Consider the following 24,290-nt stretch of genomic DNA (forward strand, 5'->3'; position numbering starts at 1 on the left):
TGACAGAATGAACGAACAATAGATAGAATGACAGAACAAGTGATAGATAGATAGATAGATAGATAGATAGATAGATAGAACAGAATAAATGAATGAATGATAGATAGAACGACAGAATGAACGAACAAACGATTAGATAGACAGAATGACAGAATGAACGAAAGATAGATAGAATGACAGAACAAGTGATAGATAGATAGATAGAACAGAATAAATGAACGAATGATAGATAGAACGACAGAATGAATGAACGAACAATTAGATATAACGACAGAATGAACAAACGATGACAGAACAAATGATAGATAGAATGACAGAACAAACAAATGAAAGAACAATAGATAGATAGAACAGAACAAACAAACAAATGATAGATAGACAGAACGAACGAACAAACGATAGATAGATAGATAGATAGATAGATAGATAGATAGATAGATAGAACGACAGAACGATAGATAGAACAGAACAAACGAACGAACGATAGATAGACAGAAACAAACAAATGATAGATAGACAGAATGATAGACAGATAGAACAGAACAAATGAATGAACGATAGATAGAACAACAGAACGATAGATAGATAGATAGAACAAAACAAATGAATGAACGATAGATAGAACAACAGAACGATAGATAGATAGATAGAACAAAACAAATGAATGAACGATAGATAGATAGAACAGAACAAACGAACAAATGACAGATAGATTGATAGAACAAACAAACAAACAATAGATAGATAGATAGGTAAAACAGAATAAAATAATCGGACAATAGATAGACAGAACACGAACGAACGATAGATAGAACGACAGAACGATAGATAGAACGACAGAACAAACGAATGAACGATAGATAGAACAGAACAAACGAACGAATGACAGATAGATTGACAGAACAAACAAACAATAGATAGATAGATAGATAGATAGATAGATAGATAGAACGACAGAACGATAGATAGAACAGAACAAATGAACGAACGATAGATACACAGAAACGAACAAATGATAGATAGACAGAATGATAGATAGATAGAACAGAACAAATGAATGAACGATAGATAGAACAACAGAACGATAGATAGATAGATAGAACAGAACAAATGAATGAATGATAGATAGAATGACAGAACAAACGAATGAACGATAGATAGATAGAACAGAACAAACGAACGAATGACAGATAGATTGACAGAACAAACAAACAAACAATAGATAGATAGATAGATAGGTAAAACAGAATAAAATAATCGGACAATAGATAGACAGAACACGAACGAACGATAGATAGAACGACAGAACGATAGATAGAACGACAGAACAAACGAATGAACGATAGATAGAACAGAACAAACAAACAAACGATAGAACGAATGACAGAACGAACGATAGATAGATAGGTAAAAGGACAGATGTTTCAGATACAACGAAAGAATATTCAAAGGAGGAATGAAGGACAGGAGAGAGAGAAATCAATCTACTGAGAGTCAGAGGAAGATTTCATTGCCGCTGATTCAGTTCAAGTCCGTAAAAATCGACAGGAGGGAAAAACCCATGAGGAGAGAAAAAAACAGGAGCAGCGGAGGAGTGCAGCAGGATAACGCAGGGATGGAGGGGGAGGAGAGATCAGAGGGATGAGTGTGCTTGTGTGGGATTGAGAGCGGAATATGAGAGAGAATTCAAGCTCACAGCGATATTACATGTGTGTGAGAGAGGAACATGCAAGAAATTAATACTTTTAATCAGTACGGACGCTTTAAACTGATCAAAAGTGACAGTAAAGACATTTATAATCTCACGAAAGATTTATATTTCAAATAAATGCTGCTCTTTTGCACTTTCTATTCATCAAAGAATCCTGAAAAATAAATTATATCACAGTTTCAACATTGATAATAATCAGAAATGTTTCTTGAGCAGCAAATCATCATATTACAATGATTACTGAAGGATCATGTGACACTGAAGACTGGAGTAATGATGCTGAAAATCACAGGAATAAATTACACTTTACTATATATTCACATAGAAAACAGTTATTTTACACGTATTATATAATTGAGTGCTGAAGTTTGATGCTGTAACACAAGAACACAAAAAATCATGTCTGTGCAATTCTGCTTCTCCCTGCTGTAAGCTTGTTCATCAATTGTTCTTCATTTTGCTGGAAGCTGACCAGATTCTGAGCATATTGGGTTTCAGCTGTCCGTCTGATCAATATTCTCACTTTAGATGAAAACATGTTTGCCCACAGCTGTCTGATAAATGCGATCGTGTTATATGAGAGTTCCCTACGGCATAAAAACAACCAATTTCAACAGGATCACATCTCAAATATTTACTTCCACACTGGTCCTGTTGTGAATGATCCTGTAAACTCAAAGTAAGAATGTTTGTGTTCATAATCTTTAATCAAACTGAAATGTACACTTGTGCCGCCTCTGCTACACTTGAAAATACATCACATTACTGCAGTCGAATGGGTTGTTGAGTGTGGACTTTAACAGTGAATCTCTGGTAAGACTGGAGGACTGAACACAGTAATGTGTGTCTCACGTGTGTCAGACAAAGACTGTGTGTCTAAGCCTGTTGGACTCGCTAATGTGAGTTGTGCAGATAAGGAGGAAGGCCGTGTAATTCAAAGGCATTTCATAGGAGATTCAAAACATGAGTGGGCACCTTTAAAATACAGGGGCTGGAGGAGAGAAGTAACGCTCCAAAATCCAGAGCTTTATGAGTAAAACATCCCTCTCTAGCACCCTGGGGAGATGAGCTCAGAAATGTGTGTGTCTCTGTGTGTGTGTGCTCAGTAATGCATATGTAGATCTGAGAAAACTGTGAGATCAGGCGAGATCACACACACATGCACGTGATGAGGATTCAAGTCATATCTCATCCCAAAATTCAAAGAAAGGAATGATTCATTTTAGGGGAAATATTAACAATAGAATGTAACAAATTAAAAAATATCTTATTATATATATGTATATTACTTGATGTACCACAATCTATAGTTTTAAGAGTTTTTTTAAAGGCTAGAATGTAGTTGTTTAGACCTGAAATATGTGACTCAAATTTAATTATAGCACCTATTTTACAGTTTGTTTGGATGTTTTCGGAGATGCGAGCTCCAGTGCGGTCGTTCGGTGCTCGAGTACCCGCTGAGAACAGCTTCATCTCGGCCAGTGCTTCAGGGATTTGCCGCTGGCTCTTATAGTGGTTAAACATGAGATATAATTCATTTTGGGTACATAAAACGGCCAATCTTTGCTCTTATTAATCTATTACTTCCTTTTGAGCAGATAGAATTGGGCTATGTTAAATTTAATCATTTAATATTAAGGCTATATTTAACTTATATCCTGTACACAGCAAAATCACCAGAGTTAAAGCACAACTAAGTAACTTTTTTTTACCTTCATAAATAGTTTTCTAAGTCCTTACGATGGTTAATTGACTTTTAGTGGTGTGTTTGAGGCGTGCACTAACCCCCTCTGGCACGTCTACGCCAGAAAACAGCACTTGCAAGTTGAGCTGCGCCGACCCGACACAATCTTGCCTCATGTTCACGTTCACGCGAGAGTGACAAAATGCTTTACGGTAATTCAAAAACAATGTATATATTATGACTTTATTAGACAATTTCGAAAATTACCCACCTCCATCGAGATTTCTTGTACTGTATTTGCAAAACTACTGCGCTGGTGAGCGTTGTAGTCGTTGTAGTCCAGAGCTGCGCTTGGAGTATTTACGACAGTGTGATTCACTGAAGGAACATGTAGGGGGAGCTTCACAAATCTTACTGAGTTCTGCTTTAAATCAACTCTGCTTAGAGTACATATGGTCCCTCTCTAAATAGTGTTAAAGTAACACTGAAGCAGAGTTAAAGTTAATGAAAATATTAAGTGATGATTGAGCATTAGTGATGAACACCTGCTGTTAACAAGCAGAATCACTGAAGAAAAGATAATCATCCTCTGCTGAGATCTTGAGAGATATAATGTATTATATCTTCAGGTGATTTCATCTAAGGCTGTGGCTGAAGTCAGTTACAGTTCTTGTGCTTCTCTTTTCTTCAGTGATTCTGCTTGTTAACAGCAGGTGTTCATCACTAACGCTCAATCATCACTTAATCATCTCATTAACTTTAACTCTGGTTAAGTGTTACTTTAACACTATTTCGAGAGGGACCATATGTACTCTGAGCAGAGTTGATTTAACTGTGTATGTCTGACTGAATCGTACACCTGTGTTTATTTCCTGTTGCCCTTTATAATGATCATTGTTGTTAATTTAAATATTGTTGTTCAATAAATATTATTTTATATAAATAATATGTTGTATTTGGTATTGAGAAAGGGTCCATTAGTGCGTAATATGAATTGAGTGAAAGTTACATTAATACGACATTAGATGGTGGCCAACTTTACAAGTGAATTAATCAGTCACAAGAGACTTTTAAATTGATTGTAAACAGATGCGACGCAGCGACACAAAATAAAAGGTATCTTTTCCATGTCAATCAGAGTTTTTGTCCTAACTAGCCGCAACGGCAACACGATTCTATATTAGAAACGGTTTCTTATCTTTCGTTGTGGCTGAAACAGCAACACAAAGTATGGCAATGATAATATCAGGTACTGTTTATGTGCTTTATTTAATGTTAAAAGCGTCTAATGTGAGTTTGAATATCATTTTGTGTTCCCGGCTTTTTAGCTGTAATGAAAACAACACTGGCTAATTCACCTCAGATCTTGAAAATAAATAAATGGGCACAAGAACGTTCAAACTGTCAACTCAATGCGAACAAACAAGTGTATTCTATGACAAAGATTGGTTCAGTCTCTCCGAATGTACTTTAAATAATGTTTAAATGGTGTAATATTTATGCATTTCAATGTGTCTACTGTGCTTTTGCAGAGGGAGCCCGCCCACACTCTCTTCTGATTGGCTGTGGTTTTTGATTGATTTTATCACTTCTCATTGCCGCGTCACGTCTAGTGTGGACAGTCAAATTGCTCATCGCAGGACTTTTATCGCATCGCCTCTGGTTAGGACACGGTGTAATACTGTACAAAATACAATAAGCTTCAATGGCTTGGTCAAACTGTCAACTTGAGATTTGAATCAGTGGCGGAAGGAAGTAGTTCTGCACAAAAGAGGGTTTTAAAGACACTTCGTTGTTATTTATTATTTACACACTTGTCGTGCCGTCGAACTGTTGTATAAACGCAATATCACATGAGTAGCCGTGCGATATGGCTGTATATCAGCACGCTGTGATTAGCTACGGCCGAATCACACCCGTGTTGATATACAGCCATATCGTACGGCTACAAGTGTGATATTGCTCATATATATGTGGAGGACATTTGAGTATATTGAACTCATCATCATGTTCAAGAAACCAGTTTGAGACGATTTGAGATTTGTGACATGTCCGTTATCCTGCTGGAAGTATCCATCAGAAGATGGTCCACTGTGGTCATAAAGGGATGGACATGGTCAGCAACAATACTCAGGAAGTCTGTGGCATTTAAACAATCTTCAATTGGTACTGTGAGGCCCAGAGCGTGCCAAGAAAAATCTCCCTCACACCATTACACCACCAGCAGCCTGAACTGTTGATACAAGGCTGGATTGATCCATGCTTTCATGATGTTTACACCAAATTCTGACTCTAACATCTGAATGTTGCAGCAGAAATCGAGACTCATCAGACCAGACAACGTTTTTCCACTTTTGGTGAGAATCGTCGCCTCAGTTTGCTGTTCTTCAGTTTGGTGTGTCTTCTGCTGCTGTAGCTTGTCTGTTGTGTGTTCAGAGATGCTCTTCTGCAGACCTCGGTTGTAATGAGTGCTTGTTTGAGTTACTGTTGCCTTTCTATCAGCTGAAACAGTCTGATGACCTCTGGCATTAACAAAGCATTTTCTCCCACAGAACTGATGCTCACTGGATATTTTCTCTTTGTCGGACCATTCTCTGTAAACCCTTGGGAAGGTTGTGTGTGAAAATCCCAGTAGATCAGCAGTTTCTGAAATACTCAGACCAGCAGCAACCATGCCACGTTCAAAGTCACTTAAATCACCTTTCTTCTCCATTGTGTTGCTCTGGGGTGTGTTTCCCGTACAACGACGTAACACTCTGCTTCACTACCATAGTATGATGCATCGTTGAACAAATCAGTAATAACTTCATTAAATGAATCCATTTGAAATTGAATGCTAGATTTTTTTGCTATAAATTATGGACATGGCATCTGAGGACTAATAATCAGTTATTTTGCTTTATTTCCAGATTCAATCATGTTCTCACGTACACACGTGCACGCTCTTCAAAAACGCTGCTTAAAATCTCTTGACAAACTAAAATATGTAAATGATTTTGTATATATTCAAAATAAAAGATATACCTTGTACTTAATGTCAGTTTGCTTATTTTGCTCAAGATAACGATTTATTAAGTCCACATGTCATAAAAACAAGAAACTATGCTTCTAACCACAGATCGAGAGCTGTCGTTCCATCCACACAAGTTTACAATGAGGTTTGCGAATGTTCGTTTGAATGATGGTTTCGGGAAACACCAAATCGTTGGACTATGTTAGTAACGACGGAACTTGCAATATTAGTTGGCTAACGATGCTTTTGGAAAACGCACTCCAATTTGAACTTCAGCAGATCGTCTTGACCACGTCTACATGCCTAAATGCATTGAGTTGCTGTCGTTTGATTGGTTGATTAGATATTTGCGTTAACGAGCAGTTGAACTGGTGTACCTAATAAAGTGGCCGGTGAGTGGGTATATATAGACCGTAAGGTGTGAGTGTGTATATACTATGTATACACTATTTTCTGCCAGGACATTATCCAGTAATTTTATGGAAATTTCCGTTAGCCCTAAAACACAACACTATGCAGTGCATAATTCAAATAAAACACCTGTAAAAAAAACAATATGGAAAATTCCTTCATGTTTATACACTTACAAACTTTTTGTATATATATAATATATATATATGTGTTGACATAACTTCCACTGAATCAGGAAGATATCAGGACATATCGAGCATCTCCTCCCCTTTTTTAAAAATAGCCAATAACATTTCATTTATACCACATCTCGTCCAGAGCCATTGAACTTGGTAAAGCCTCATTTGACAGTTTATAATAGCCACAGTCTAATAGATTCCCATTTTAGATCTAATATGAAACTGTTCCCAAAGTAAAACAGTGATCATAGTCAAGCTGAGGCTGTATAGTTTGGAAAGTGTGTAATTTATGTTGCTGCATTGCACCGGTGTTATCTCTTCTACTCCTCAGTGCTGTTTAATGCCGAGTCTATAACCGTTTCTCCTCCATATCGCTTTAAGATATAGTATTCTGTGCAGAATTCATATATTCAGCGCCCTTTTATAGTGTAGGGGGCGGGACGCTTCTGATTCTAGAGAGCATTTGATTGGACAGAAGATATGGTGAGAAGATGAAGAGCACAGTGATGTAATTGATCCATATTGGAAGTGAGAGACTTTAAGTTTTGAACGCTCATATCTTCTAAATGCGAATTTTGTCATTTTTTTGGAGCACACTAGTTATAGATAAGAGTAAGGCTAACATATTCATACTAAAAGCCAAAAAACTTCCATTTTGATTTCATGGGGACTTTAAGAGAACATTAAGATTTCATCTGTTGCTCCGAACCATTTGAGTATATCAGTTTCTGACACAGAGGACACTGGGACTCACTGTAGTCGCTGTTTTCATCTTTGCTCCCGCTGACGGTTCCGTCCGGCTGCATCTGTAAGTAGAAGCCCTGCTCGCTGAAGAGCCTGGTCACTATCCCCTTCAACTGAGGCTCTGAAACACACACACACACATAACACACACGTCACAACACACACTACTGCAAGGCCTGGTCACTATGAGGCACTGAAACACACACAATCCAATAAACATCCTCAACGGTTTTCAGAGGCATTTTAAAGAGTTCCTGACTCGATTACAAGTTCTTCTGATCCGCTTATGAAGAACTGTACAACACAAAATGTTTTTATAGGACCTATTTCCTCACTTTAGTTCCACATATACAACAGAAAAACCTGTGCCTTTAAACAGATGTATCATGAACTGTAATCAGATCAATGCTTAGTCCTCTTGCAAATGCATGAATTAAAAAAGGAGCCGAAACGGCAAGTGCTGCTAACCAATTAAAAAGTGTTAATTGTTTTAGTACCTTGCTAATTATGTTAGTAAACCAGCTCCCCTTCTGCTCTGACATCTGTGACACCGTCTCACTCCCCAGCATGTATTCAAGCACTTATTCAGTATTAAAAAAGGCCAAACACTATAAAAAGACCTCTGACATTTGAATTACAGACACAATATTTCTCATCTTAGAAGAGCTCAGTCAAGCAGTGTGAACGGAGAGAAAAGCAAAAAGTAGTCAAACATGACACAGACATAAACTAGGATTTGCCAACTTTAATATGCATTTTTAATTTAAGACACAAAATCACACCTGTAAAGTGAATACAGTAACATGCTGCAAGGGTCAAACTTTATAATGACATTCACTAATAACATCAAACATTATTGCATTATTAAATTATCATTGCTGAAATTTTATTTGTATGTAGAGTGCATAAACTATTATAAATGCTAATGCAATCATCAAAGTTATCAAAAAAAACAATCACGCAGTCCAACTTGCAGTTACATAATTTGCAGCATAAACAGCGACATGTACATCAAACTCTCGAGCACTGTTGTCCGCGCGCACAGGTGATCATCACGCGAGGAGCGCGGGGGCGCGTGTTTATCTGGAGCTCTGCGCGCACAGGTGTGTGTGTGTGTGTGTGCGTGAGGTGTGAATGAACTGACCTGGTTTCCTGCGCACGGGTCGTTTTTTCCCGCTGCAGAATCGGACTTTACCGAAGAGTCCGAACAGGTGCCGGTCGCACAGGGAGCCTCGTCCGGAGGGCTCTTTGGCGGGGCTGGAGCGGCGCTTACCGGTCGCCGCACGGTCGCTGTTTGACTCGCGCGCCTGCCGTTTCTGTCGGATGAGCGAGCTGGCGATCGCCGCGGCCATCTCACGGGAGACGGAGGGTCGATGTGGGGACGATTGTGCAGATTCGGTGCAGATTCACGGTGCAGACCACCGGCGCGAGGGAGCGAGCGCGCGCGCTTCTCTCGTGCAGGCATGCACCGGAGCATGAGCGATACCGATAGACTCGGTTACTTACCACGGAAAGCACTTAGAGTTACATAACCGCACAATTAGACCACATAACAACACAGAGACCGTCCAAAATTTAGAGTCCTAACGGGACCGTCAGTTATTCATGATATGTAGAGCTTCTGTCCAAAATGTGCAGCTGAAATCAGTGTCGACGTTAACTTCTCATCAGTGACCCATCCGTGAGGTCCGGTTTGTCCTCAACATGTTGCAGCCCTCATCCCATTTCTGTCCATAGTCCGTTACTGGCATCTGGGATCCAGTGCAGGGAAAAGCCTCAAAGCAAATCCAATACTGTGGTTTTTAACCGAGAAAGCGAGAATGCATTTTGTGTGATTCCAGTCGAATAGATGAAGCTCAGAATGATGCTGAGGGAAAGAGAGACACGGGAGGGGGAGTAGTGTGTGTGTGTGTGTGTGTGTGGTCGGATAGAAGGAAAAAGAGAAGGAGAGAGGCTGAGAACAGAGGGGGGAGGAGGTCACAGCAACAGCTTTCCCGAAAAATGACACAGTCGCACGGGGAGCACAACTCACAGAAACAAAACTTGGGTTTTAAAGTCACCCAAAATCAAAATGGACGGTTCTTATTTTTATGGAATACTGCAGTACTTCTTATAAATGATTTATCAGTGAACATCATTATTTATTTTTTTTTAAATTCATGTGCCTCGTAATCTTTAGGGTGCGTTTACACGACAAAGATGTACTAAAAATGGAAAAGATTCTCCTTTGCATTTTTCACGTACAGATGACAACATTGTCAAAACGATCCCCGTTCACGCGGATCCGCGAAAACGACTAAAAATGCTGTTTTCTGCTGCCAGGCCAGTAGGTGGCGATGTCACTTTGTAAAGAAACACTATGCACCTATAGATTGAACACGTGCGCATGACATCATTTTCAAAAATTTGCGTTTACAGGCCTCTAAAACGAAGTAGACGTGCAAATGAAAGGCCAAAAAGCAAAAAAACGTTTTCTGTTTTTAGTTGAAAAGTGTTGTGTAAACGGCCCCTATGACTAAAGATACGTTTACATGAGAACAGTGTCCAAAAAACATTAAAAAAATTTCCTTCGTGTTTTTCGTGTACAGACTAAAACGTTGTCACAAGGATTTCCATTCACCCATTTATGCGAAAGCGACTAAAAACGCTGTATTCTGCTGCCATGCCAGTAGATGGCGATGTCACTTTGTAAAGAAACACTATGCACCTATACCGTTTTTGTAGTCTACACCGGTATAGTTTTCAAAAACTCACACTTTGAAACCCGTTTTCAAATATTTGCGCTTACAGGCCCTTACAACGCTTTTGTCGTGTAAATGAACGGCCAAAACACATAAACAGTTTTCCATTTTTATTTGAAAGTGGTAATGTAAATGGCCCCTATGACTAAGGGTACGTTTACACGACAACGATGTACAAAAAAAATGGAAAAATTTTCCTTTGCGTTTTTTGTGTACAGACGACAAAATTGTCAAAATGATCCCCGTTCACGCGGATCCGTGAAAAAGACTAAAAACGCTGTATTCTGCTGCCAGGCCAGTAGATGGCGATGTCACTTTGTAAAGAAACACTATGCACCTATAGATTGAACACATGCGCATGACATCATTTTCAAAAATTTGCGTTTACAGGCCTCCAAAACGCAGAAGTCGTGCAAATGAAAGGCCAAAAAGCAAAAAAAAACGTTTTCTGTTTTTAGTTGAAAAGTGTTGTGTAAACGGCCCCTATGACTAAAGATACGTTTACATGAAAACGACGTACAAAAAACGTTAAAAAAAAATCTGATGACAATGTTGTCAAAACGATTCCCATTCACAAATTTACACGAAAGCGACTAAAAACGCTGTATTCTGCTGCCAGGCCAGTAGATGGCGATGTCACTTTGTAAAGAAACACTTTGCGCCTGTAGATTGAACATGTGCGCATGACATCATTGTTTTCAAAAATTTGCGTTTACAGACCTCCAAAATGCAGTATTCTTGCAAATGAAAGGCCCAAAAGCAAAAAAACTTTTTTTTTTTAGTTGAAAACAGTGTTGTGTAAATGGCCCCTATGACTAAAGATACGTTTAAATGACAACAATGTACAAAAAATGTTTAAAAAAATTCATTCGTGGTTTTCATGTACAGACGACAACGTTGTCAAAACGATTTCCATTCACGCGAAAGCGACTAAAGCACTGTATTCTGCTGCCATGCCAGTAGATGGCGATGTCACTTGATGTCATGGCGAAACACTACGCACCTACAGACTGAACACGTAATGAGCATGACGTTACTGTTTTCACAAATACTTGTTTTTGTAGTTTACACCGGTATAGTTTTCAAAAACTCACACTTTGAAGCCCGTTTTCAAATATTTGCATTTACAGGCTCTTAAAACGCTTTTGTCGTGTAAATGACCAGCCAAAACACATAAAAAGTTTTCCATTTTTATTTGAAAATGGTATCATGTAAATGGCCCCATGACTAAGGGTACATTTACACAACAATGATGTACAAAAAATGGAAAAAGTTTCTTTGCGTTTTTCGTGTACAGACGACAACATTGTCAAAACAATTCCCGTTCACATAGTTCCACGAAAGCGACTAAAAACGCTATATTACGCTGCCATGCCAGTAGATGGCGATGGCACTTTATAAAGATTAACTGATGTATTTTTTTGGTGAGTCCGCTATGTTAGCGATTATAATGTTACCTTGCTTGTTTGCGATAGCTTGTTGGATACTAAGTCACCCACACCAACTACAACTAACATTGTGATAAGCATATGTATGAACTGTAATAGGGCTAATATATTTACTGTTGTGTGTTGGGTTTTGCTCAATCTGTATTCATCGTATTTTGGTGACTTGGTTGTAAACAACTTAAATATTGCAATAAATAAATGGTTTTGAAGAAGAATATTTTGGTCAATTTAGTCAGTTTTTTCATTTAACCAAAGAGAAACATTGAGCATAATGGCACAGTCTCCATGCTACACTAATAATAGTAGCAAGGTTTTCTTTTGTGTAACGCCACATATATCCACATAAGTAAAATTTTGGTTGTATTATTTGAGAAATTTTATGTTTATTGTCCCGCCCCCATCTGTCAGATGAAATTTACGCCCCTGCATGTGCATGACGTTACCGTTTTCACAAATATGCGTTTTTGTAGTTTACACCGGGATGACGGTATCGTTTTCAAAAACGTACACTTTGAAACCTGTTTTCAAAAATCTACATTTACAGACCCCCAAAACACAGTAGTTGTGTAAATGAACAGTCAAAATGTATAAAAAGTCTTCTTTTTTTAGTTTAAAACGGTGTCATGCAAATGGCCTTTTGACTAAAGGGTATGTTTACACGACAATGATGTACTAAAAAACAGATGCATTTTTCTTTTACGTTTTTCATGTACAGACGACAATGTTGTCAAAACAATTCTGTGAAAACGAGTAAAACGCTGTATTCTGCTGCCATGCCAGTAGATGGCGATGTCACTTTGTAAAGAAACACTATGCACCTATAGACTGAACAAGTAATGCGCATGATGTTACCATTTTCACAAATATGCGTTTTTGTAGTTTACACTGACAAAAATGATATCGTTTTCAAAAAAATCGCACTTTAAAACCCATTTTCAAATGTGCGTTTACAGACCCTTAAAATGTTGTTGTCGCATAAATTAATGGCCAAAACACATAAAAAATTTTCAGTTTTTATTTGATTCCTGTTTACACAGTTCTGCGAAAGCGACTAAAACACTGTATTCTGCTGCCAGGCAAGTAGATGGCGATGTCACTTTGTAAAGAAACACTACATATGACGTTACCGTTTTCACAAATACACGTTTTTGTAGTTTACACCAAGACAGTAATGGTATTGTTTTCAAAAACGTGCACTTTGAAACCCGTTTTCAAAAATTTGCATTTTCAGGCCCCAAAACTCAGTAGCTATGTAAATGAACAGCCAAAATGAATAAAAATTTTTCCGTTTTTATTTGAAAACGGTGTCGTGCAAATCGCCTCTTTGATTAAGGGTACGTTTACATGACAACGATGTACAAAAAAATGGAAAAAAATTCCTTCGTGTTTTTCGTGTACAGACGACAACATTGTCAAAACGATTCCTGTTCACACAGTTCCACGAAAGCGACTAAAAATGCTGTATTCTGCTGCCAGGCCAGTAGATGGCGATGTCACTTTGTCAAGAAACACTATACACCAATAGACTGAACACATAATACACATGCACATGACATTACCGTTTTCACAAATACACATTTTTGTAGTTTACACCGAGACGATAACGGTATTGTTTTCAAAAATTTGCATTTACAGGCCCACAAAACGTAGTAGCTATGTAAATGAACGGCCAAAATACATGAAAAGTTTTCAGTTTTTAGTTGAAAATGGTGTTGTGTAAACGGCCCTATAGCCTGTCAAAATAACCTCCCCTCTCTCTTGCAGCAACATCTCTTCTCTGATGATGAGGGCGGGGCAACCTGTCACTCACATGAGATCCACCAATAGCAAACCACAACCATCCAATCAATTCCCCACAGACAAAATCAAGCCCTCACAGGCTTGGCTAATGTGTCTCGGCCCAAATTTAAGACAAAAATCTGACCAGATTTAACGCAAAAAAAGTCATTTCACACCGCTCGTGAGATGTTGCAAATAAATCATTACAATGCAGAACATTGTAAACGAACAACATTCGTGAGTCAGTATCATTAGGACAAAGTTTAATTAGGGCATTTCAAATGCAGTTTGATAATTACATTTATGGATGGTTTGGCTTCATGTGATTGCTTTTTATGATGAACAGCGTTAATTTGCGCGAGTAGGTGTAGCGACGGACGCCCCGAGGCTCTGATCTCTGACGGATGGCGGTGATAGAGCAGCTGCCACTGCTGCTGACTCAGGTACCGATACCTTATCGAATACGCAGAGCTGTCAGGTGCTGAGAGATCGCTTCTGAAGTCTCCAGTAAAGAGGCCAATCACTGTGACCCAGATACATCATTCAACCTTCATCACACAACACTGATTATTTTATCACTGAGAGAGAGAGAGAGAGAGAGAGAGAGAGAAAGAGAGGATGTCTATCTATAGTCTCCGCTGAGTAGGCCAGTAGTACTTGTGCACACTCACACACACACACACACACACACACACACACACACACACACACACACACACACACACACACACACACACACACACACACACACTCACACACACACACACACACTTGAGGTCCCTACAAGTAAAGCATCCATGCATGGTACTTGCCTTATGCATCTATGCATCATACATACACACATTTTTATATAAAATGTTTTTAATATATTTTTAATGAAATGTCTTATGATAAAAAATAAAATAAAATGTCTCACAGTTTACAAATATGAAGCAGCACAACTGTTTTCAACATTGATAATAATAATAAATGTTTCTTGAGCATCAAATCATCATATCAGAATGATTTCTGAAGGATCATGTGACACTGAAGACTGGAGTAATGATGCTGAAAATACAGCTTTGATCACAGAAATAAATTACACTTTACTATATATTCACATAGAAAACAGATATTTTTAAACTGTAATATTATTTCACTGTTTTTACTGTATTTTTGATCAAAAAAATGTTGATGAGCAGAAGAGACTTTTTCAAAAACTTAAAAAAAAATGTATTTTGTATCATATTTGTAGCTATATAATATAATGTAAAATGGCTGTTATTGCCACTAGATTACAGTAAGATTTAAAAATTTTATTTGCAAAAGTGAATTTAGGCATCACAACATTATAATGTACAGTATAAAATATGGATAACTACTCATTCTGAGATGAATAGTTAATGAGTAAGGTTGGACCTCCATTACAGGATAGTGCTGTTCAAGAAGCAGTGCTCTTAAAGAGTTAAATCTCTGACAAAATCTAGTGCTTTCCCTTTAATTTAGTGCCAGATGGTGGAAAAAATCATCTCAAGACAGGTGAAAATGAGCATCTACAATTAAGTATCAGATATTTGTGTTGAGTCGCCACTAAAAAAGCAGCGCAGTGACCTGTAAAGAACAAGATGAGAATAAGGAGGAAGAGGAAGGCCGAGCTGAAAGACGAGTTTTGAAGATGACCCCTAATGATCTAGGAGTAGTATAACCCCATCTCAGCACTGCAGGTGTGTGTGTGTGTGTGTGTTCTGAGGAGTGTAACCTGCCCTCAGCAATGATCCCAAAATGAGTGTCTGTTTCAAATCAGAGATCAGATTTGGAAAAATAAGAAAAGAGACGGAAACTGAAACTCTATAATCTGTATTTAGTGTCTTTGGGTTGGTAGGAGTTGTGCTCTGATTGGTCAGTCGATGAAGGAAGGAACCAATGGCAATCTGTCATTATTATGACCCCTGATGGAGCAGTTTGGAAATTGATCTGAAAACTCAATACCAACACACACACACACACACACACATAGGTCATCAACAATTATGAAGTTTCTGCTGTCATTGTGATCAATGTCTTGACCCCTTCACATATAAATACAGCATTTCAAACACGCCGTCCTCTGAAACACTATATTAATATAAATGCTCTGAGATATTGAATCAATTCTGCCGGGTTCAGACTACACAATATTTTTGTCTGATGTGTCCCGACGATCATTGTCATTTACAAATCACCACAACACCCTGAACTCTAAAAAAAAGCTAGGTTAAAAACAACCCAAGTTGGGTTAAAAATGGACAAACCCAGTGATTGGGTTGTTTTGGGTTAAATGTTTGACCCAACCTGCTTATTATTTAAAAATGACTATATGACAGGCTTAAAATGAACCCAAAATAGGTTGAAAATTAAAAATCAGACACATAATTAGTAGAGGCAACAATAATAATCAAAGGTGAACATTTATTAATAAGCAATTTAATAAATGTTTGTTGTTTAATTATTATTCATTAAACTTATTAATAAATGTTCATTTATTAAACATATTAATAAATGTTAATTTCCAATCTATTTTGGGTTCATTTTAAGCAAGCAATACAGTCATGTTTAAACAATAGTTGGGTTAAATAAAACTACCCAGCAGGTTGGGCAAACATTTAACCCAGTCACTGGGTTTGTCCATTTTTAACTTGGGTTGTTTTTAACCCAGCTTTTTTACTTCAGTGGGGTTCTATATAGAACTCTAGGGTTCTTGACTCCATTTTAAAGAACTCTTTAAGCTAAAAAGGTTCTATATAAGGAAGTGATTTAGTGATAAATTATGTTTACAAGCTGCTGCATTCATAAAACTTATTCAAAATTAAAAAAAAAAGTTATTATATATTAATTAAAAGTAAATCCTGCTTTGAATCAATGCATATTGTGAAAAGTGCTGCACAAATATTAACTTTACTGCATAATCGCATTGCATTCTGGTATTGCCTAATCTGGAAATGACACTGATAACGCTGCATTAGAATTGAGCCAAAGGGCAGTATTATTAAACTCTTTTGGAAACGACTTTGCACTCTGTAAAAGCGCAGTCTAGTTAGGCAGCTCACTAGGTTACCGGTTCTATGCTGCCTGTTAGTGGTGATCAGCGTGAAGCGCAGCCTCCATCACCATCCACTAAACAACAGCATCAGCTCCACAAATAAACACTACAGAGAGAGCGCGATGAATGTTTCATGTGTGCGAGTGTGTATTTGCGTGATGCAATCGTTTATTCTGAGAGCCTGCATCATTTATGAGCAGAAAACTCGAGCATCTTCAAACCTCTCTGCCTGCACTCACATCTGTACCTCTCTCACATCCACATGCAGCTTTAAAACCTTCAATATCCAACAACAACAACAACAACAGCAACAGAATCGCCATGCAAACATGAACATTCACTCAAACAGATCTGAGACTATAAATACAGGCGATGGAACTCCTTCATTAGAGCATTGTATCCACAGCAACCAAAGAATTCTTTGTGTTTCATGTATAATGCAGCGCCTTTGATCTTCCACAGCACGTGTATCATCTTGAATTCCATTCTTTATGACATCATCATGCTGTCTTATTTTTTTTTTATTTTGAATAAAAAGAGAGAGTGTCTGGATCATCTCCACTAGGGGGCAGTAAAACAGCATCTGACTACCTACTAAACATCCTGATCCTGTGCTTCACTCTCAGCAAGTTTTTTTTTTTTTTTCGAAAAAAATTATTTTATTAATCAAGAATGCATTAAATTGATCAAAAATGACAGTAAAGACTATTTCTATTTCAAAGCTTTTGTTCTTTTGAACTTAGCACATTTAGGCCTGGTTTCACAGACTGGGCTTAGCCTAAGCCAGGATTAAACCTTAGTTAAATTAGGGTATTTAAATAGCTTTTATGAACGTACATTAGAAAATACATTACTGGTGTACATCTTGAGAAAAAACAATGGCGCTGATATATTTTAAGATAAAGAGTTGATTTCAGTTAAAACAGCTCAAACATGCATTTTAGTCTAGGACTAGCTTAAGAATTTCTGTGAAACTGGGGGTTTATGTCCAATAACAAATATTTTAACAAAATGTATATTTTAGTCAGAATTGTTCTATTGCTCTCTGTCTACAGTGGCGCTCGTTCACTGAAGTCTGTGAAGTTTAGTGGGGATTTGCTCGCTGAAGGTTCATCTACTCCCGACAGCAAAATGGAAATATTTGCATGACTTTCTGCGTGACTGAAATATTCGCCTTTGGCTTGCTTAGTTGGGGACACTTGACATTTGATATTCAATAGTATTCTTGACATTTATTCAACAGTGCTTTGATCTGCCTGCATTGACACTATTATTTAAGAGCTGCTGTGCAGCCAAATTATGTACCAGTTATCAATGTAAAGCTGCTTTGACACAATCTGCATTGTAAAAAGCGCTATATAAATAAAGGTGACTTGACTTGACTTTCTAGCATTTACAGATGGAGAATATACATGTGAAATGTAAGTAACGCACTGATGAAAACACCACATGCAAGTATCTGTCAGAGCATCTGACGGGGTAAACTATACGAGTTAAAGGGATAGTTTATCCAAAAATGAAAATTATCCCATGATTTACTCACCCTCAATCCATCCTAGTTGTATATGACTATGTTCATTCTCATGAACACAATTGGAGTTACATTAAATTATATCCTGGCTCTTCCAAGCTTTATAATGGGAATGAATGTGGGGGTGAGATTTTGAAGCCCAAAAAAGTGCATCAATCCATCATAAAAATAATCCATACGACTCCAGGGGGTTAACAAAGGCCTTCTGAAGCGAAACGATGGGTATTTTTAAGAAAAATATCCATATTTATAACTTTATAAACTAGAATCACTGGCTTCCATGTGCGAGTCGATTCACATGAGGTATTGACGAACACAGAAGCGCAAAACAAAACACCGGTCACGGATTAGAAGTACAAAACGAAAACTTTTCAAAAGAAATGTTGTTTGTTGCCCAACCCTATTAGTCTGAACCGCAAGAGGCGTCTACTCACACATAAGCATACGCTACTCCTACATCCTATACAACATGCGTCGGGTCAGAGGTCACTCTTCCACTAGTACTAGACTTGAGTATAGCCATTACCGGAAGCCAGTGATTATAGTTTATAAAGTTATAAATATGGATATTTTTATTACAAAAACCCATAGCTTCGCTTCAGAAGGCCTTTATTAACCCCTGGAGCCGTATGGATTACTTTTATGATGGATGGATGCACTTTTTTGGGCTACAAAATCTCACCCCCCATTCACTACCATTATAGCCAGAATATATTAAAGGTGCCCTAGAACTTCTTTTTAAAAGATGTAATATAAGTCTAAGGCAGGGGTCGGCAACCCAAAATGTTCAAAGAGCCATATTGGACCAAAAAAACAAAAAACAAATCTGTCTGGAGCCACAAAAAATTAAAAGCCTTATATAAGCCTTATATGAAGGAAACACAGGCTGTAAGTGTATATTAGCTATATTAGCCTACTATCAAAATGACTAAGTACGCTACAAATACATAATGAGGTATTCCCGAGGTAAGTTATATATTTAAAATCTGCTGAAAGCTACAGAAAAAAAGAAGCAAAAAAAGAAGCATGGATCGGTGCAATTCACAGAAACAGCAGGACTCCAGCAGAGAAACGTGGATTTGCAGTTATCATTTTGTGTCAAATTGTTGGATTTTGAGGTAAAATCATTCCATTTATATTGTATTGTTATATATTATGTTGATAAATCATCTATGAAATATTTTCCATGTTATATTCTGCATAATTTGTATTTTTTTGAATAGAACAACGAGACACAAACCTTTACATTCAATCCCGTTTGTGCTAGGGGGGTTCGGGGGCATGCTCCCCCGAGAAAATTTTGATTTCCTTGGTGTACATATATGCATTTTAATACGTTTTAAGGCCAACAAATTGGATAACAATAGCTTTAAAACCATGTCAACAAATACATACATGCATGCACAGTTTTGAGGCAGCTTTAATCGCATGTTTGGTAATTTCATGACTTCATTTAGCCTACAACAGAATAACGACGGTGCATGCCCGTAGTTTCTTTAGCGCTTTAGTTAAGCTATAATAAAGTTATGCAGCGCGCGCCGGCGCATTTGCTCGAGCAATTCTTGGGTTCACGCTTCGAGCAAAGTAGGCTAACGGCTGATTGGAGTTTTACTGACATAGCCTGACGACATCTCATCTGACCGCAGTTCACTGTTGAAGCTACATTTTCCGCGCTCGTTTGAATTGCGCCTGGCACTGAGACGAAGTCGGAATGCGCGTCTGAAAAGTGTCCTGTTTGTTGTGGTCGTAAAGAGACAGTTCTATATAAACGCAGCGTTTTACTTGGCAACGTTTTAAAAAAATATTTTTATTTTTGGTATTTTTTATGCTCTGTTGGTGGTTTGTGGAGTAGCATCACCTGAGGGGGATTAGACAAATGCTGAATTAGAGACGGTAAAAGTGAGTGGGTCCAATATCATTGGTCTTAAAAAGTGGGTGGGTCTTGTTCCACCCACATACAATGGTTCCGACGCCCATGATTCACAGGCAGATTTGCTTTATGTATTTCCCCGGCGTCAAATCAGGCACATATAAATGTCAGGAAACATGACTCCAGGCTGCATGTCTATATTCATGGATTAGGTTTATTTGACAAGTTGTAAGAAACACTTTCGAGTCCAACCTTTAGTGTAATTCGTTTGTTTTTACTCGCGTTTTCGCAGTTTCCCCTGTTAAATCTAGTCATGCAGCAGGTTCTTTTGCCACTCAGTCCAGCTGAGGGAGCGCGCTTTCAGCGGGAAAGTGACGTCGTCGATGGCTATGATGCAAATCTTCGTTGACAGGAATGTTGAAATTAAATATGTATTATACACATTTTTACAGCATTGGAAAACGTTAAGAATGTTTGTGTTTGTCCTCCTACAGAAACCATATGAAAACAAAAAATATATTTTTTTCATTTTCATACATTTTTGAAAAAGCTCCAGGGAGCCACTAGGGGGGCGCTAAAGAGCCGCATGCGGCTCTAGAGCCGCGGGTTGCCGACCTCCGGTCTAAGGTGTCCCCTGAATGTGTTTGTGAAGTTTCAGCTCAAAATACCCCATAGATTTTTTTTAATTCATTTTTTTAAATGCCTATTTTGGGGCATCATTAACTATGCACTGATTCAGGTTGCAGGCCCTTTAATTCTCATGCTCCCCGCCCACAGAGCTCGCGCTTGCCTTTAACAGCATAAACACAGTTCACACAGCTAATATAATCCTCAAAATGGATCTTTACAAGATGTTCGTCATGCATGCTGCTTGCATACATCAGATTATGTGAGTATAGTATTTATTTGGATGTTTACATTTGATTCTGAATGAGTTTGATGGTGCTCAGTGGCTAAAGCTAACATTACACACTGTTGGAGAGATTTATAAAGAATGAAGTTGTGTTTATGAATTATACAGACTGCAAGTGTTTGAAAATGAAAATAGCAACAGCTCTTGTCTCTGTGAATACAGTAAGAAACGATGGTAACTTTAACCACATTTAACAGTACATTAGCAACATGCTAACGAAACATTTAGAAAGACAATTTATATTTACAAATATCACTAAAAATATCATGTAATTATGGATCATGTCAGTTATTATTGCTCCATCTGCCATTTTTCGCTATTGTTCTTGCTTGCTTACCTAGTCTGATGATTCAGCTGTGCACAGATCCAGACGTTAATACTGGCTGCCCTTGTCTAATGCCTCGAACATGGGCTGGCATATGCAAATATTGGGGGCGTACATATTAATGATCCCGACTGTTACGTAACATTCGGTGTTATGTTGAGATTCGCCTGTTCTTCGGAGGTCTTTTAAACAAATGAGATTTATATAAGAAGGAGGAAACAATGGTGTTTGAGACTCACTGTATGTCTTTTCCATGTACTGAACTCTTGTTATTCAACTATGCCAAGGTAAATTCAATTTTTGATTCTAGGGCACCTTTAATGTAACTCCAATTGTGTTCATTAGAAAGAACATAGTCATATACACCTAGGATGGCTTGAGGGTGAGTAAATCATGGGATTATTTTCATTTTTGGGTGAACTATCCCTTTAACTATATCTTACAAGTTATTTTGAAGCCCTTTATATAAAGCATGTCTCATATTTAGGACAAATTGGATTATGAAGTGCAGCAGCTCAGTCTGTGTCCTATATGTGTAGGCCTATATATGTTTTTATACCTTATAAAACAATCAACTAAACCTAAAACATGTGGCTTTATCTAAAAATTGTCTGTAGAATGTTTTTGTTTTTGTAGTAACCAAAAAAAAAAAAAAAAAGTCAACAGGGTAACTTCATCTAGCATGCATGACAAAGATGAGGATTTGTTAAATTTGCAAAAAATACTTCTTGTGATAGTTAGAATGGATTGAAAATTCAAAACAAACCAGTACACTTTCACACCGCATGCCATTTTTTCTTTAAGCAAAAAGTACAATTTATAACAGTCATTAGAGCTGTGCGTTTAATCAGTAAAAGATTGTGATCCCAATTCAAACACCCACACAATCTTATTCCAAAATTTGTCTGTCTATTAAAACTTAGACAAGTACGATCACAGTGAACATTCATGCGCTGGCGCCACCTTTGTTCCAAAGAAAGCAACTGTCATGTATAGATAAGAAACAGCTTCACAAACAGCCTTTCAACCACACAATATCATTATTTCTGTCTTACAATCATTCAATTTATCACACAAGTACTGGGATAAAAGATTATAGTTCAGATATAAACACTGACGTCTACAGTAGTGAAAATAACTTCAAATAAAAATTGTATTCATTACATCATTACACCTGTAGGTGGCAACAAGTGACTCATTGAATCATTAATTCAAGAAATTCATTTAAAAACACTGATTCATCCAGTAATGAAACAAGTATTTATGAGTGAGTCATTGAATCATTCATTTAAACCGATTTTTTAAAAAATGTATCCAGAATTGTGCAGCTCTAACAGTCATTATATATTTTTGCAATAAAGAAAACTGAATTTTTAATGACAAAACATACATATTTTGCTCTAACACACTAAAAAAAGAAGCTATTTATCATATTTGTGGTAGGGCTAGTGGGTAAGAAAAAACCTTGACAGGGCAAACAGAAAAAAATACTTAAATGTTGAGCATTAACTGCCTTTTACAAATATGCAAATGTTAAACAACAGCCATATAGAAGCTAAACAGAGACCATGTAAACTTCCTAAACACAACTCGAACAGTAATGCATTCAACACTCTTCTCTATGCAATAATCGTGCAGATTAATGTCAGAAGATGCAACGCTGGAATAACAACAGCAGCACTGCACTCCTCATGCACATTTCAAAATGCACCCTGGAAGCAGGGGTCGCCATGGTAACTTCACACGGCTGACGTCACGGTCACGCAATGGCACCCCTGCAGTGACACCACAACTTTGAGGAGAGAATAGTTGCCATTGTAATGCAAAGTGTTGGAAAGTACTGTAGCTATGGCAACACATCAGTATGGGAAACGTGATTGGATAATGCAGGTGTGTTTGAGCGCGTCTGCAGTGTGTGTACCGATATGACGAGTGACATGACAGAACTATTAACCAAACGCCCTACAGCATCTATCGCCCTCACAGCGCTTAAACTATGACTGCGAGAAAAATCAAGGTCAGGTTGCTATAAATAACCGGATTCATGAATTATTTCTGCCAGAACATTACTGACGATGTGTCTCTAGTCAACGCCTAAACAAGTACACTAAAAAACATGGAGCTCGCACAAGTACAAATATTGTTGCAAAATTAACCCCGACACAACCGTCACACGGTTTCCATGGCAACAAAGACATGGATTTTGTCTCGTGATGATGCAGTTCATTCAAAATCACAACTCTTTCTGATGACATTGTGTGTGATTTGTGATCTTTAGCACACATCGGTGCAGATCAGCATTCAAATCCCTCCTTGATGGTGAATGACACTCTGATAGCAACATAACAACATCATTTTATGCTTTTATAGTAGCTATAGTACTCATATGAATAATTATCTTTAATGATTTGAGTGAGTTCAGTCAGAAAGCGTGTGGGATCTGTAAATCAGCAGCTCTGTTTATAATGGCACTAGTAATTGGATATAGTGTGTGTGTGTGTGTGTGTGTGTGTGTGTGTGTGTGTGTGTGTGTGTGTGTGTTGTGTGTGTGTGTTTGTGTGTGTAGTTTGGTTATTGATTTAGAACTGGGCCAGCTTCCAAATGCATCGCTGGAATCTGTGATCAGGCCCAGAGACACTGGCGAGATCCCACAATGCACCTGTGGAAGAACAACAATAGAGCCCAACAATTCTGATTTTAATCCAATTCAACCAGTTTCAAAAGCCAGGATTCTGTTCATGAAGGAATGAGTACACCGTCTGAATTTATAAATTGATTTTTATGAGACGATTTCCATCGATGCATCTCTACCTCTCAGACAAAACATTCAAAAGTTGGAAACTTTCCATGGGGATTAACGGAAATAAACTGGAAATTTGCATA

The 24,290-nt window shown here is 37.8% G+C and overlaps 1 protein-coding gene across 4 annotated transcripts in view; it reads right to left on the reverse strand.

The window, feature by feature from the left end:
* Nucleotides 1–24,290, reverse strand: part of fgf12b (fibroblast growth factor 12b) — a 66,532-nt gene that overhangs the window by 11,585 nt on the left and 30,657 nt on the right. For 3 of the 4 annotated variants that reach the window (XM_048160408.1, XM_048160406.1, XM_048160407.1), the window contains exon 2: nucleotides 7,753–7,863. In XM_048160408.1, coding sequence (XP_048016365.1) covers nucleotides 7,753–7,863 — 111 coding nt within the window. Of the gene's footprint in view, nucleotides 1–7,752; nucleotides 7,864–8,886; nucleotides 9,582–24,290 lie in introns of those variants that run through there. The other variant, XM_048160405.1, reaches the window with a different exon arrangement.

This window comes from Megalobrama amblycephala, linkage group LG16, assembly GCF_018812025.1.
Source record: "Megalobrama amblycephala isolate DHTTF-2021 linkage group LG16, ASM1881202v1, whole genome shotgun sequence".
NCBI classification, from domain to species: domain Eukaryota; kingdom Metazoa; phylum Chordata; class Actinopteri; order Cypriniformes; family Xenocyprididae; genus Megalobrama; species Megalobrama amblycephala.